The sequence below is a fragment of the Chiloscyllium punctatum genome, chromosome 27, assembly GCF_047496795.1.
Source record: "Chiloscyllium punctatum isolate Juve2018m chromosome 27, sChiPun1.3, whole genome shotgun sequence".
Lineage (NCBI taxonomy): Eukaryota > Metazoa > Chordata > Chondrichthyes > Orectolobiformes > Hemiscylliidae > Chiloscyllium > Chiloscyllium punctatum.
This window is the reverse complement of record NC_092765.1, coordinates 48,666,917-48,684,393: the sequence shown is the minus strand read 5'-3', so window position 1 is coordinate 48,684,393 and position 17,477 is coordinate 48,666,917. Positions and strand designations below refer to the sequence as shown.

General features: G+C 38.7%; 1 protein-coding gene across 9 annotated transcripts in view; it reads right to left on the bottom strand.

Annotated features, from left to right (window-relative positions):
* Positions 1-1,319: 1,319 nt before the first annotated feature.
* adgrb2 (adhesion G protein-coupled receptor B2) overlaps positions 1,320-17,477 on the bottom strand; it is a 758,374-nt gene continuing 742,216 nt past the window's right edge. For 8 of the 9 annotated variants that reach the window (XM_072548607.1, XM_072548608.1, XM_072548611.1 and 5 more), the window contains 2 exons: positions 12,479-12,532; positions 1,320-7,646 (listed from right to left, as the gene is read on the bottom strand). In XM_072548607.1, the coding sequence (XP_072404708.1) occupies positions 7,479-7,646; positions 12,479-12,532 (222 nt within the window). In that variant the 3' untranslated portion in view covers positions 1,320-7,478. The remainder of the gene's footprint in view (positions 7,647-12,478; positions 12,533-17,477) is intronic. The other variant, XM_072548609.1, reaches the window with a different exon arrangement.

Sequence of the window (17,477 nt, the reverse complement as noted above, 5' to 3'; positions counted from 1 at the left end):
TCTATCCACCTTCAGGGTACAATGGACTTGCGCTCCCAGATCTCTCTGCCCATCAACTTTTCGCAAGGCTCTTCCGTTCATTACATATTTCGCTCTAGAATTAGTCTTGCCTAAATGTCTCACATTTGTCTGGATTGAAATCCATCTGCCATTTTTCCGCCCAACTCTCCAGTCTACCGATATCCTCCTGTACTCTTTGACAGTCACTTATGCTACTCCACTTATGCTACTCCACCAATCTTAGTGTCATCTGCAAACTTGCTGATCATACAAACAGTTCCCTCTTCCAGATCATTTATGTATATTATAAACAACAGTGGCCCCAACACTGACCCCTGTGGAACACCACTGGTCACCTTTCTCCATTTCGAGAAACTCCCTTCAACTACTGCTCTCTGTCTCCTGTTGTCCAACCAGTTCTTTATCCTCCTATCGACACACAGCCTTCCTTCATTTCCTTTAGTGGACCAATCCTTTCTCTAGTTACCCGCTTGCTTCTTATAGAAGAATAAAATGATACTCTAGTGTCAGCAGCTGTATAGGTGGAATAACTTGGGAACACCATTTTATGACAATCCATGGCTTATCTGTTTTTCATGAGTTTAACAATCACATGGCCAAAATATTTTAACATTTCACAGAGTTTTCAATTTTTTGTTTCTCCACAGATTTTTGATATTTCAAAATTCATTCACAGAATGTGTAGCATCATTAGCTTAGTCAGCATTTATTGCCTGACCATAAGTACCCTTGACCAGCCTTCTTGACCTGCTGCAGTCCATTTGGTGTAGGTATTGTTAGGGAGGGAGATCTAGGATTTTGACTCAATAACAGTGAAGTCAGGATGGTGAGTGGCTTAAAGGTGGTAGTGTTCCCAATTATTTGCTGCCCTTGTCCTTCTAGATGGTGGTGGTTGTGGGTTTGGAAGGTGCTGTGAAAGGAGCCTTGGTGAATTTCAGAGTGCATCTTATGAATGGTGTACATCACTGTGATGAAACATTGATGGTGTCGGAAAATAATGTTTGATGCCATCCCAATCAAGTAGGTGGTTTTATCATGCTGGATGGTGTGCATGTATGTATGTGTAATAATATTATTAAAAAGGTAGATATATGTACTTGTATGTATCTATACGTAACACAGGAAATAAAGCCAGTCATGCTTACATCCCATAAATTAATTTTTAAAAAATCTGTTGTGACCAGGAGAGGTGAGGGATAGAAGAGGAAACAGTGTCCCCTCCAACCTTGATCATAGTAACAATTAATAAATAATTTCTAAAGGCAAATGGCATGTTGGCCATTATTGCAAGGGCCTTATGGTACGAGGGCAAGAAATCTTACATTTGTAACGTGCTTCAATGACATTGCAACTGGAGCCTGTGCAGAGATTTGGTTTGCATTCCTTAGTAATGGTATACTTTTGTGGAAGGCCATATGGTAAACATTAACTAGATTGTTGCTGGGATGACAGGGCTATCTACTGATGGGATGCTGAGTAAATTTTACCGAGAAGAGGTTCTCGAGTCACAGTATTAGTGTCCCTATCTCTGAGCCAAGAGGCTTGGATTCAAGTCCCACCTGCACCACAGGTGTGTAATAATAACTCTGAACAGATATATTGGAGTTGTGTCTATGCTCGGAAGTTAGAAGGATGAAAGGTGAGCTAATTAAAGCATAGAAGACCAAAAGGCTTAACACGGTAGTCATTGAAAGTCTGCTTCCCTGGATGGATGATGGACAACATGGTGACACCACTTCAGTTTGGTTTTAGTAATACAAGTTATTTGTTGCTAATTACAGAAACCGGTTTATAGCATTTAGGGTTGTGATAAGAGAAAAACTATTCATGCTGAGATGTGAATCTTTGGAATTCTTAACCAAGATGCTTTTGGATAGTCAATAAATCATTAAATATATTTAAGCTGAGTTGATTCGTTTTTCACTCTCAGTGAATCAAAAGCTATGAGAATTGGATGGGAAAGTACAATTTAGACAAGGAGGTCGTTCATACCCTGAATAATAGGGTAGGTTCGAGGACATGGTCCTTTCTTGGTGTCATTTCTTATGGTTCATATTTCAATTTTACTTAATTACATTTAAATTCCCCAGCTGTCTTGGACGGATTATTAAGTTAAATTTCTGGAACTTTAGTCACAGCCTGTGGTGCAGTAATATAAACACAGTGCCATTATATCCCTGATGTGTGCAAACGTCAAGTGTATGTAGATTTAACTATTAGAAGGGAGACCAGCATCTGTTTAATCCATATAGGAAGATGCTCTGTTGGTACTAAGAGCTTTCTCAAAGGCCTTCACCTTACCTTTTCTTTTTAAAGCAGTCGACACTATTCCTGTAGTGATCCAACTTACTTTATTGCATTAGGAAATCTGAAATACCACACAGTCAATATCCTAATATTTTCCAGTCTTCAAACAATATGTCTGGAGCAATCTAGTTTACTATTTCTTCAAAATTATCAGAAACATACCATAAAAAGTCATTCATTCAACATCAATGTGTTCTTGACATCAAATCTATCTCTTTCTATATGTATATATGAAGTCTTGCATGTTAAAAATAATTTCTCTGTTACACTTTGGGTGTGATGTGTCAGGCATGTCATCAACATATATATATATGTTGTACTTATACCTGATGGGACCAAATTTCATCTTCATGAAATAACAAAGTGTAGCTGAATGGGTAGGAACTGTACTAAACTAATGTAGACAAAAACAGTCACAGCATAGACCTCTGTAAAAATTACTCAGAAAACAACCAATTGTGGGCACTCAAGTTATCAAGGATAAAGGAACATTAATGAGTACATCAGAATGATGTTTGATTTTATAAAAATGATATTTTTTGAAATTACTGTCCACCCCTAATTGCCCTTGAGGAAATGAGTTCTCTTGAACTGCCGAGGTCTGTGGTGAATGTAGTTCCACAGTGTTGGATGGCAAGGCGTTCCAGGATTGTGACCTGGCAATGTTGAAGGAATGGTGGCGTTTTTCCAAGTTGTCATAGTGTGACTTAAAGGGGAACTTATAGCATGCTCCAATGCATCTGTTCTCCTGCTACTTTAGATAATAGAGATGGCAGTTTTGTAATTTGTTGCTGAAGAATCATATTCAATTTTCTGAAAGGTATTCCGAGGATAATACATATTGCAGCTGCTGTGTATCAGTGGAGGAAGAACTTGTTTTTTAAGGAGGTTGATAGGCTGTCAATAGATGGGGATGCTTCAACCTGTCAAGTTGTTGCAGGTGCAGATATCCAGGCAAACAGAGAGAATTCTGTCACATTGTGACTTGTATTTTGTACATGCGAAAGGGCTTGAGCATCAGCAGGTGAACTACTCGCCACAGAAAATCTACCTTTTGGATATTATCTTGGTTTCTGACTAAGTTGAGAAACTTAGCCCTGTGAATAACATTTGTGACATTAAAAAAAAGGCAAAAAACATTATCAAGTTTACAAGATGACTGTATTTACCTCATTCATTCCAACCTAGAAAACAAGCAAAAAGTGATCAGCTAATAAACAATGATGTGATAACACTTAACAAGATTGACAGCTCAAAAAAACAGCATTGAAATAGGCCATTTGACAACATGAAGGCAAAGAATTAGAGAGAATGTGAATCAGGATTGTACCCTGTATACCTTTAGCTGCCTAGATATATCCAGTTATGTGATAAAGTGGAGAGAAGCATGGTGCATAGAGTTCAATGCAAAGAATTTTGAAGGACTAATGTAAAAAGACATGAATCTACAAATGGCAACATTTTGAAAGTTGCAGATGAGCAGAGATCTTAGATGGCAGGTCAAGTTAAAGAGGCTTACTTGAGTTCATAAACTGAAGAATGGAATATAACAGCGAAACACTAGCACAATATAAATCAATGTTTCATATAGAGCATGTGGACAATTCTCGTGCCACACTTTGAGATGTAAAGTACTCAGTAAAAGTTGAAAGGAGGTTTTTTTAAGATATAACCAGGAATGACAAACTTCACTTCAAAGGGAAGTTGGAAAGCAAAAGGTTAAGAAATTTCAAGATTGAGAATTTTGAGAGAGGAAATTCTCTCTAGCAATTCAGCTAGTACTGGAGGTCATAGATTCAAAATCATTGACAGAAGATTTAGAGGGGTGAATTGTTTACACTGGGAGAATTGAAAAGATTTGCAAAGGCGCTACCTGGAAGGATGGTAGAAGTTGATTCCATATCTGATTTCCAAAGGGAGTTAACTAGATCGGCGAGGGTTGGGAACTGACAGCTAAAAACAAAAAGTGGGGAAGTGGAATCAGATGAGATTGCCCTATAAAAGAGGAATTACTGTCAGTGGAATTACTAAGACTGGAATTACTGTTAACTTCATGAATATCAGATTGAGAAAAAACACATCATAGAACAGGCAGCAATCGGAAATGTGCCAATTTGCTTCGGATTTGACAGTGGAGGTGGGGGGGGGAAGAGGGGGGCAACACTGTCTCCACTGTTTTGGAGTGCTCAACTAGAATTTATGCCAATTAAGCAGCTAGTAAGCTGCCATTTGATATTTAAATGATGACAGCCCATCCTATCTGCTTCATTAGGAGGGCTCTTTCTCCAAGATCATTCTCACCATGCAGTGATGATATACCAGTCACTAGTAAATTACCCGTGCTAGGGGCAAGAGATCCTTAATGGGCTACATTTGATGCAATTTACCTATGGGCAAAAATATTTTGCCATACTCCCTGCTTCTGGCAAAATGCCATAGTGACTTTTCCTCCAAATTATCAACTAACCCCTCCCTTGCAACCCTGCCTTTTATTTCTCATCAGCAAAGTCTTTGAAATCCCAGCTGGTGAACGTAAAGCTCACCGAAGGGATATTGGTATTGAAAGCATTAGATTTATTTTTGGCTGGAAAGGAAGCATTACAGTAAACTTCAAGATATGGGAAATGTACTGAAAAAACATTATTTCATTCTGATACTTAATATCACAGTTTTCTCATTTGCAGCCTGCACATTTATGTAATTTGTTTACAAAACAAGCTGATTTTTAAAAATCTGTTGTAATTAATATATTCATAATTTCTCTTAGAAAGGTTAGATATCTTTTAAGTTTGGAATCTAAAATAAGAAACTTAATTGAAGCTCACAGGGTCTAGTTCAATCAATGGCAAATTAGATTGAATTCCCTTCACTATGGAAACCAGGCCCTTCAGTCCAACAAGTCCACACCAACCCTCCGAAGAGTAACCCATCCAGACCCATTCCCCTACCCTATATTTACCCTGACTAATGCACCTAATACTATGGGCAATTTAGCATGGCCAATTCACCTGGCCTACACATCTTTGGATTGTGGGAGGAAACCAGAGCACTCAGAGGAAACCTACACAGGGAGAACGTGCAAACTCCACACAGACAGTCGCCCAAGGTGGGACTCGAACCTGCATCCCTGGCGCTGTGAGGCAGCAGTGCAAACCACTGAACCACCGTGCTGCCCACGAAAAATCCTTCAGGAATGTAAGGAATGAAAGCTTCTGCTTTGACAAAACCGAATTTGGCTTGTTACAACTCCTCAATATTCCAGCCATTCTGAAAACCCCAAAACAGATGGGTTGATGGTTTGCTGATTTAACAAATTTAAATAGATACCTTTTATTTTCATATAGGTTCATGAGGGATAGAATGACAATAGTAAAGGAACAAAAATTTATTGACAAGCTCTGATGAAAGAGATCAAATAGTTATTGATCCTGCTTCCTGTTTATTTGTTGGTATGTTTGAAGCTCGTTCTGTGATGATTTGCCAAAGTCTCATGAAAATTATGTTTCAATTAATCAGGTACATGTTTGATATTCGTTTTTGGGCCTGACACTTGGAAGTGTGACAGACAAATGTTAGATGCAAGACCTATATATTTATTTATAATATGAACATGTGATGCATTCATTGTGTGTTAAACATATCTATGAAATGTCTGCACAGAACAAAAATCTAATTGGATCAAGTTTTCTAGGAACAATAATAAAAAAATTACTTCAGCATCTCGGAGCACAACTCTCACAAACTTCATTACAAATCTGTACCCTAGTCTTATGCTTCACACCTCCCCCCCACCCCATACCCAAACCTTTACAAGTGTTCCCAATGTTTTCCACTCGGACCCTATTTTGAGGTTTGAAAGATTATTGTGATCCTTCAATGAGAACAAAAAGATCAGAGGTCTGTTAGAGAGGGAGTATATATCAGTTATATCTGGAGACCAAGTCTATGGTGGCCATTGCTGCCTCAGAACCTGTGACCCTAAAATGTCAGTTTGCAGCTCCACTTGGGGAACTGAACTCCACTTTGGGAAGCCCTGCTCAATACTTGCTCTTCTATAAGCTCAATCTCCCATAAGCTGTGGAGAATTCACCTGCATTTTTAAAAGTGAAGGGCTTTTGGGAAAATAAAAAATGCATTTGCTTGAAGAAAAAAGTGAGAGATTTCTGATGTGAAGCGATATATCAGCTTTTAAGAAAAGGATTTGGTGATTATTACTGAGTTTGTTCCCCAGACAGCTACTTCGACTGGGAATCTTTATAATCTAACCGGCAGGTAGTAAAAGCAAAAGATCAGGTGGAATTCTGACTTTACAGCTGGTTGTTGAAACCAGCAGAGAGCAGCATTAAGCGAGACTGCAACTAATTGTGTTAACTCACGGAGGGCAGGCTAGGTAAAGAACTCATCTATTTTTAGTGATTCTGCACCTACGATCTCAACATGATTGTAGGCAGGAGTAATTATGTGAGACTTTCTTCTCAAATTTGAAAACTTCAGGAGTCACGAATATGATCAAAAACTGGCACTCTTTCATTAATACTCTCATTGTGGCCTGTGCTTACTTTTAATAAAGCTTCATACTGAGCACAGGGCCTTACACAATCACTCCCTTGGCTCTTTTTCAGAAAATCTTGGACAGAAAAGTATTATTGGATGGGGGAAACAGCAAAAAAAACAAATGAAAGGTTTACAGAAAAGCAGCTATTGCAAAATTCAGGACCAAAAGAGAACAATAAAGTAAATACAAGAGTATTTTTGAAATAACTGTTGCCTGATTGTCTTTTCTCAATTAGATGTTGAGACAAAAAAGTGATGAAGTCTTACTAAAAACTAATTTCATCTTAAACTTAGTTGTGTCAATGACAGATGGTGCCTGAATCCTTTTAGTCTTGGTTGTGGGTCCATAGAGCACAGCAAAAGAAAATTGTATAGGAAATAGGGTCTTCAGCACGCAGATCTGGAACTTAGTTTCACAGACTCAGTCTTGGTGTCTCACCTTTCAGTTGTAGTGAGAACATTGAAAATAATAACTCCACTTTTCTTCAGGAATATTTGAGAATTCAACACACGAAAATTCTTCTCAAAGCATCAGTGTGAAAATATATATTTCAAGTTTGTTGTTTTGTCAGTTTGTTTTTACCTCTGAACCTTCTTCAAACTTCAGTTTGAAAGTCTCCTTCAGATGTATCCAAAGGGATTGTGGCAGATGTTTCCCACTCTGGCGAATGAAGTTCTAAGTTCTCCTGGCTGTCTAAATGAAGTGTGTTGGCAGGTGGATTTGTGAAGGTGTCCCATGACTGCTCCAAAGGTATAGTTTGTTCCTGAGAATAGAAAAGTTACAAGTCAATCTCTCTATTGGTGCATTCAGTACCCTATCAACACTGAGGTATTGCTCAACGTTATCCATTTTCATCTAAAAGTGACCACGCGCACTGAAATTCCTGGTCAAAAGTAGCAGATGTGACTGAAGTCTCCCCTCCCTATCCCTTGCTTCAGAGGTACCAAAGTCATTGTATCATTTTCTAATACGTTGCTTTGACCAGACAATTCGCACAGAATGGGGCTGGAGACACGATTTAGAATTACTTTCATAGCAAATGGTCCCATTTTACCTGGGCCTTGAGTACAACTAGCTTGGCATTTTTCTAGTTCGAAACTTAGAGTCGGCTTGTTTTAATTTGCGAGGATGATTTAGCTGACAAAAATTGGAAGAAGTGTCAACAACTTCTAAAAATAAACCAGTAACCTGACTAGTTTTGTCAATAAAAGACAGCTTTTATACTTGTTCACAAAGGTAAAAAAAAGAACTGCAAAATTAAACTGCATAATCTGTCATTACAGATACTTGGTGTTGTGATTTAGCTGCTAATTTGTGATCTGACAATATTACTTGTTGATATCATCATTGATGGAAAATTAGATGTCATGATTCATCTGCATCTGAATGGCTTGGGGTGACTCAATTAGCTGACTGATATTAGTAAATAGGGTGAAAAACAATTCTGATGGCTGTGCTGTAGCAATTTAACAATGGAAGCAAGATTGATTGTTTTAAGGTGAGATGCCTGCTTATGAAAGTTGCTGGCCATGTGGGTCAGTAGTTGTCACCGAGATGACAAGCAGTTCCACTATCTGAAGAGCCACAGGCAGATTGGAGGGACAGGGTTTCATCAACAGGGATAAGGTCGATGAGGGAGGTGGACTTCAGGGATGGGGGAAGGCCTTGAGAGGAAGCTATCCACCTTGCCCAACACCCAACCCATACAGCTATTGCTGGGCTTTCTGCACAGAATGGACCTGCTCCTGCCACAGTTAAAATACCAGTGAGTCTGGGATTAGGCCTTTAAGTTTCCTAATTTTCCTAAGACCAGTTTTGTAAAACATTGCTCTTCATGAAGAACTGTTCCTCTAAAACACTTCACACGCTTCATTTCAAGTCTAATGAAGTCCACAGATCATCCTCCTTCCCTATTATCCCCCTCAATTATTTGTTTTCATTTCTCGACTTTATTGTCCCTTTAATAGTTTATTTTTAATCGTGATTTTTCATTTCTATCAGTGGTTTCTGTAATATTATACTTTGTAAAAGGTTATGCTTGGGACTGTTTAAATAGCCCCTTCTGTAATGATGATATAAGAGAACACAAACTTGAGAGAGAATGATCATAGCTTCAGTGATGTAACATCTGGTTGTGTACTGTATATCGTTCTATAATATATAATTAATTAGTTGTCGTTTGAACATAACAATAACTCAGTTGTCTCTGCAGAGTTAGATTATTTAACATAGATAATGGTGGCAGCTGTGATGGGCCCCCAAACACTGGAAATTTAACTTTAAAAAGAACAACAGTCAGATCTGGAAAAGTGGTGCCAAAATTGCAGAAATTGGCAAGAAGAATTCCAAGACTGTTCCACAGAAGAATTGGAGGGAGGGAAGGTCAGAAAGTTCAAAGCAAAGCCATTCAAGTGGTAAACAGCAACACACTGGACTGTGAAGAAGACTCCAATCTAGCAATCATAAGCTTTGAACCAGAGACCTAGTCAAAATGGTGGATCTGATAAACAACTCTTAGAAATTGTCAAAATTGATTTTAAATACACACTAGCCAGGGAGCACTGGGAAAACCAGATTCCTAGCAAAGGTGTCAAATAAAAACCCTTCAGTCTGGGTTTAAGATTGACACTATTACATGAGGGAGCAAAGAAATAACAAAATCAAACCTGAAAATACCCAATATACCATGGGAAGGAAGTGGCAAGATTATTGAACTGAGTTAAAGCAAAGTAAGTTTCAATATTTTTGCACCATTTACAAAATGGGATTTGCAAGAGCGAGACAGTAGGAGTTAGTGAGAGGCTGAACGATGTGGGAAAGGTTTGATCTAGGAAGATAAAAAATAAAATTCCATTAAACTGTTAAAAGCTTAAAATTCTATTGATCCTAAAATTATACTATCCAGAGATTTAGGCAGGTGGAAGGACCATATTAACCTCAAAAATGAAGGCTTCATAGAAAAATAAATTCTCAAGGTAACAAATTGTTACTTCACTTCTTTGAAAAACAACATTATTGTAAGGCATTGATTAGACCACAGAGGAAGGTGAAGCATTGTTAAGCCAATAGCAAGTTTTTAAAAAATTCACTCATGGGACATGGGCATGGCTGGCTGGGCAGCATTTATTGCCTGTCCCTAGTTGCCCTTGAGAAAGGATGGTGAGCTACCTTCTTGAATTGCTGCAGTCCGCCTGCTGTATATTGACACACAAGGCCCTGAGAGAGTACTTCAGGATTTTGACCCCACAACGTGGAAGGAATGACGATTTGTTTCCAAGTCAGGATGATGAATGGTTTGGATGGGAACTTCCAGATAGTGGTGTAGCCATGTGTCTGCTGCCCTCGTCCTTCTACATGGAAGTGGTCATGGGTTTGAAAGTTCTATCTAAAGGATTTTTGGGAATTTCCTATTCCTCCGGAAGAACAACAAGATTCTGGGAAGGACTAAATTCAACAAGAGTTCAGAAGACAAGCAAACCAAATTTGATGAATGACTTTTATAGGCTGGTTGAAAAATGCAAGTATAGAAATCTAAAAGCAAAACTAAGATAAGACTACATTATAGTGCAATCTAAAGAAAACCACACATTAGAAAAATCACAATGGCCCAGTGAGGCAGACAAAAAGGGCAGGCAATAGTGAGAGGTGGAGAAAAGTCTTTGCTCCAGAATTCTTCAGTGACCAGTTCTTTAAGCACATCATTATAAAAGGTGCTATTTGAACAGTCCCAAGCATAATCTTTTATAAACTATAACATTACAGAAACCACTGATAGAAATGAAAAATCACAATTGAAAATAAGCTATTAAAGCGGCAATAAAGTTGAGAAATGAAAACAAATAATTGAGGGGGATAATAGGGAAGGAGGATGATCTGTGGACTTCATTAGACTTGAAATGAAGCTTGTGAAGTGTTTTAGAGGAACAGTTCTTCATGAAGAGCAATGTTTTACAAAACTGATTTTAGGAAAATTAGGAAACTTAAAGGCCTAATCCCAGGCTCACTGGTATTTTAACTGTGGCAGGAGCAGATCCATTCTAGCAGAAAGCCCAGCAAGAAAGAAGCACCAAAGATGTTATAATTGCTTGGAAAAAATGCAAGATATCATAAAACCCTGACTGCACTGTGATGCCAAAAAACAAATCATGGGCGGTATCCTACAAATATGGCAGAATATTATCACTGCAGAACAACTGTACATTTAAGCAAAATGTGCTGAAGCAAAATCCCTACTTTTACAGATTTCAAAATAAAAGTTTTCACACATATAGCCATTACAGCAGATATATATTCCAATGAATGTAGTTTCAAGTTCAAACTAGATACTGGAATGAGTGTAATGGTTTTATCCGCCAATGAATGATTAGTATGAAGACATGGTCTGATCCAGTGAAAACTCAGTGACATGATCATGGAGGGATTGAATAAAATGTCATGGGATAGTTACAAACAATCCAGTATAATTGAAAACACATGTTAGAAACATTGCATGTTGTACAGAATCAGGAATTCTCTTTTAAAGTAGAAGAACTGCATAATCCTTAATTTGACCTCAAAAATGGATGTTAATTAGCAAAAGATGTATAGAGACATTCACCCAATATATTATTAAGGAAGAAGATAGATTTTCTGACTGCATTCTTAAAATACAGGACAAGAATGTTGGTTGACACCATCAAAATTGTTGATAGGCAGGAAACTCTAAACATAGCTTCCTATCTTACCTAAAAACTTACTTTCAGAGCTAGCAGTCTAGGATTATCAAAGAGTTCAAGACTGGGAACAATTTTATTGAAAATAACCAGAGGTACCATACCAGGACCCTACCCCTGTTAATGCAAGGAGAGGTATAGATAGGAGGCAAAGGGATAGAAGTAATGATCAGCGAAATGATAATCAGAAATCTTACTTAGTACATACTTCAGAAGATAATAAACATAGAATCTGTAGGTATCTGTGATGTTTTCAGTCATAAATTTGGAAGAACTAGATGTTGAGTTAGAAATTAACATAACCAAATATTACAAATCTCAATGAAGCCCATCCAAGTCAAGAAACAGAAGTTCATTGAGTCATTAGTAATCTTCCAATTCCATCAAGGGTGCAATCAGGGTGAGTTGTGAAACCTCCTGAAAGATTAAATCAATAATTCCAGAGATAGTGGTTACTGGGTGCGGTTGTAGAAATGGGGTAGAATGTGTCTATGAATATAAAAAATAGTTATGGGCAAAAACTTGGGAGAGATGTAATTTTACAGTTTGTAAAGGTTTATGTTTGAGACTGTGTAAATAGCCCATCCCATGATGATACAAGAGAATATGATTGAGACACCGGAGTGAGAATCACAGTTATCCAAATGATTCATTAATGTATAAGAACAGTTGTTGTTTGAACATATCAATAACTCAGCAGACTCTCTGAAGCTAGACCACTTAACATTAATAGTTTCTATATCCTCCTGAATGTTTGCATTTTATTTCTGTTCACAGAAATGTTCTGCAAAGAGCTTGGAATACCCAATATGATTTTTTTTCAAATCACCAGGTGCTTAGTATCCCCACAATGTAGTTGGAATAGGTATAATGTTACACTTACAGCTGGTGTGCTTTTTTCAGCTCCTGCTGGGGAAATGCTACATTTCTTCTCTTGCTGCATAACAAAAAGAAAAGTATTGATATCTAGAATCATATTGCAGTCTGAATGCTACAAGCCAATTGGAATTGATTACCACACACTTACATGTTTCTTTTTAAACTTTTCCCTCTTTGTTCTCAACATGCATCTAGATATTTATAATCTATGGGATACAATAGACAGTAGGTGCAGGAGTAGGCCATTCTGCCCTTTGAGCCTGCACCACCATTCATTATGATCATGGCTGATCATCCTCAATCAGTAACCTGTTTCTGCCTTATCTCCATAACCCTTGATTCCGCTATCCTTGAGGGCTCTATCCAACTCTTTCTTAAATGAATCCAGAGACTGGGCCTCCACTGCCCTCTGGGGCACAGCATTCCACACACCCACCACTCTCTGGGTGAAGAAGTTTCTCCTCATCTCTGTCCTAAATGGCCTACCCCTTATTTTTAAGCTGTGTCCTCTGGTTCGGGACTCACCCATCAGTGGAAACATGTTCCTGCCTCCAGAGTGTCCAATCCTTTCATAATCTTATACGGCTCAATGAGATCCCCTCTCAGTCTTCTAAACTCAAGGGTATACAAGCCCAGTCACTCCAGTCTTTCAACATAAGATAGTTCCGCCATTCCAGGAATTGACCTCGTGAACCTACGCTGTACTCCCTCAATAGCCAGAATGTCTTTCCTCAAATTTGGAGACCAGAACTGCACACAATATTCCAGGTGTGGTCTCACCAGGGCCCTGTACAGCTACAGAAGAACCTCTTTGTTTCTATACTCAATCCCTCTTGTTATGAAGGCTAGCATGCTATTAGCTTTCTTCACTACCTGCTGTACCTGCATGCTTGCCTTCATTGACCGGTGTACAAGAACACCCAGATCTCTTTGTAATGCCCCTTTACTTAACTTGACTCCATTTAGGTAGTAATCTGCCTTCCTGTTCTTGCCACCAAAGTGGATAACCATACGTTTATCCACATTAAACTCCATCTGCCATGCATCTGTCCACTCACCTAACCTGTCCAGGTCACCCTGTAATCTCCTAACATGCTCCTCACATTTCACCCTGCCACCCAGCTTAGTATCATCAGCAAATTTGCTAATGTTACTATTAATGCCATCTTCTATATCATTAATATATATTGTAAAAAGCTGCGGTCCCAGCACTGATCCCTGCGGGACCCCACCAGTCACCGCCTGCCATCATTACTCTTTGTATCCTGTCAGCCAACCAATTTTCAATCCAAGTCAGTACTTTGCCCCCAGTACCATGTACCCTAATTTTGTTCACTAACCTCCTATGTGGGACTGTATCAAAGGCTTTCTGAAAGTCCAGGTACACTACATCCACTGGATCACCCTTGCCTATCTTCAGAGTTACATCCTCAAAAAATTCCAGAAGATTAGTCAAGCATGATTTCCCCTTCATAAATCCATGCTGACTCTGACCTATCCTGTTACTACTATCCAGATGTGTCGTAATTTCATCCTTTATAAATGACTCCAGCATCTTTCCCACCACTGAGGTCAGACTAACTGGTCTATAATTTCCTGCTTTCTCTCTCACTCCTTTCTTAAAAAGTGGTACAACATTAGCCACCCTCCAATCTGCAGGAACTGATCCCGAATCTATCGAACTCTGGAAAATAATCACCAATGTGTCCATGATTTCTCGAGCCACCTCCTTCAGTACCCTGGGATGTAGACCATCAGGCCCTGGGGACTTATCAACCTTCAGACCTAACAGTCTCTCCAACACCAATTCCTGGCAAATATAAATTCCCTTAAGTGCAGGTCCTCCAGCCACTGTTACCTCAGGGAGATGTTTTGTGTCTTTCCCAGTGAACATAGATCTGAAGTACCAATTCAACTCTTCTGCCATTTCTTTGTTCCCCATAATATGTTCCCCTGTTTCTGTTTTCAAGGGCCCAATTTTAGTCTTAACCATTTTTTTTCCCTTTCACATACCTAAAAAAGCTTTTACTATCCTCCTTTATATTTTTGGCCAGTTTACCTTCGTACCTCATTGTTTTCTCTGCGTATTTCCTTCTTAGTAATCCTATGTTGTTCTTTAAAAGCTTCCCAGTCCTCCGTTTTCCCAATCATCTTTGCTATGTTATACTTTTCCTCTTTTGACTTTATATGTTTCTTAACTTCCCTCGTCAGCCACGGCCACCCCAGCCTCCTCATAGGATCTTTCTTCCTTTTTGGAATGAACTGATTCTGCATCTTCTGCATTATACCCAGAAATATCTGCCATTGTTCCTCCACTGTCACCCCTGCTAAGGTATTGCACCATTGAACTTTGGCCAGCTCCTCCCTCATAGTTCCACAGTTCTCTTTATTCAACAGAAATATTGTCACTTCCGATTGTATCCTCTCCCTTTCAAATTGCAGATTGAAGCTTATTTTATTATGGTCACTACCTCCTAATGGCTCCTTCACTTCGAGGTCCCTGATCAATTCTGGTTCGTTGCACAATACCAGATCCAGAATCATCTTCTCCCTGGAAGGCTCCAGCACCAGCTGTTCTAAGAATCCATCTTGGAGGCACTCCACAAAGTCTCTTTCTTGAGGTCCAATACCATCCTGATTCTCCCAGTCTACCTGCATGTTGAAATCCCCCATAACAACTGTAGTAACATCTTTGCGACAGGCCAATTTCAGCTCCTTATTCAACTTACATCTGACATCCATACTACTCTTTGGGGGCCTGTAGCTTACTCCTAAGAGGGTCTTTCTACCCTTAGAATTTCTCTGCTCTATCCATACTGACTCTACATCCCCTGATTCTAGGTCCCCCCGCGCAAGGGACTGAATATCATCCCTTACCAAGAGGATGATGGATATCCAAGTGCAATGGATATCACACCCAACATCTGCACATGTGGTCTGCAGCAGTGGTTGCAAAATGATGAATGAGAGGACAAAGCTTGTAGTATCTTCGAGTCATCAAGATGTACAGCACAGAAAAAGACCCTTTGGTCTAACTCATTCATGCTGACCAGATATCCTAAATTAATCTAATTTGCCTGCAATTGGCCTATATCACTCTAAACCCTTCCTATTCGTATACCCATCCAGATGCCTTTTAAATGCTGTAATTGTACCAGCCTCCACTACTTCCTCTCGCAACTCATTCCATTCACGCATAACCCTCTGCGTGAAAACGTTGCCCCTTAAGCACCTTTTAAATGTTTCCCTTCTCACACTAAAACTATGTCCTGTGTTTCTGGACTCCCTCACCCCAGTGAAAAAGACCTTGTCTATTTATCCTATCCATGCCCCTCATAATTTTATAAACTCCATAAGTTCATCCCTCAGCCTCCCATGCTCCAGGGAAAACAGCCCCAACGTATTAAACCTCTCCCTCTAGCTCAAACTCTCCAACTTTGGCAATATCCTTGTAAATCCTTTCTGAACCCTTTCAAATTTCACAACATCCACTATGGCAGGGAGACTAGAATTGCACACAGTATTCTGAAAGTGGCCTACCAATGTCCTGTACAGCGACAACATGATTTCTACAAAGGACAACAGCAATCCACACCAGGTTTCTTCAGAAACATAACAAATTTATTGTAACACGCTGAACTAGAACAATTACTGTAAAAAGGATTTCTAATTTATACAATGTAAATTTCGATACTCCTAAATCTAATTAATTAGAAAAAGCAATAGATCACTGGCTTTTGTACTGGTTTTGGAATATAAACAGTAGATGCAGCAAAACCTCTTCTCTTGGAAGAGCATCAACATGATGGGACAACATCTGGAAAATTGAGACTGTCAACATTTGGAGAGAAATCATAATGCACTTTTGCATAAAGAAGGAATTTAGAACTTTTCCTGCAAAGGGGCTGTAGGAAGTGCATTGATCACAGGGCATGATAGAAAATAACTTTCCTTTGTGAACTAATTTTAACTTAATATTTCAGCAGAAAAAAAATCAGAAATGTGAGAATGAGAGCATATCCATTAGCCAGCTAACATGAATGTATGAGAATGAACTGGGGATTATCCAAAGTTAAATATAATCTCAAAGTATTACAAATGCTCTTATTACTCCATTTTGAAATTGGACTATATTAAAGTTAAGATTAATTCACAAAGGGTGAAATTCAGAGAATAGAATTGCTGGAAAATATACAAGAACTAACTTCACTTTTTGAACAGTGAAAGGCATTTGGAGCATCTTGTGGATCATCCAAACTCATGGAGGCGGTTTTCCCTTTTGTGCTGGAGTTCCAGCAGGCTGGACTACTCTATTTATCCTAGTGCTCAATGGTTAGGCTTCATTATATATGCATGATGGGCTCCTGCCAGTAAAACAGAACTTAGCAATGCAGACTCAGAATGATTATGCACTGGTGATTGGCTAGTTTTACTTTCTCTGAATCTTTTTTTTTCCTGTGCCTTATGTGTATTGTTTATTTTTAAACGCTGGTTCACTACATGTGATATTGTTCACAGGGAAAGACAAAGAGCCTTTTTTCCGGTGAAGCAAACATTAGGCCTGGGCATACAGATGTAACTTACTCCCAATTCTAAATGCCATAAATTTGTCCTTGTTTTCATATAATGCTTGACTTTACATTGTTATTTACGTTAAACAGCAAAACCTATATCAATTTGGGAAATGGATAGCCGCAATTGGTCGAAGCAGATAATTTTCTCTGCAATAGAAATTGTACTTCAAGGAGACATAAAACTGATTCTAGTTACCATTTGTGAGATGGTTTAATTAAATTGTGACAGATTTTTATAGATCACAGCTATTATAAATGTAGAGAAAAGACATTTGAAATGGAAAAGGTATGAACAGATTTAAGATCTTTAATATATTGTAGATTTTCACCCTTGCTTTAAAAGAGCATAGAAATTAATTTGTATGAGCGACTGAAGCACTTGTTGAAGAACAGAACTTACTGTAATGTTTAGCCTTACTAAGACTGAAA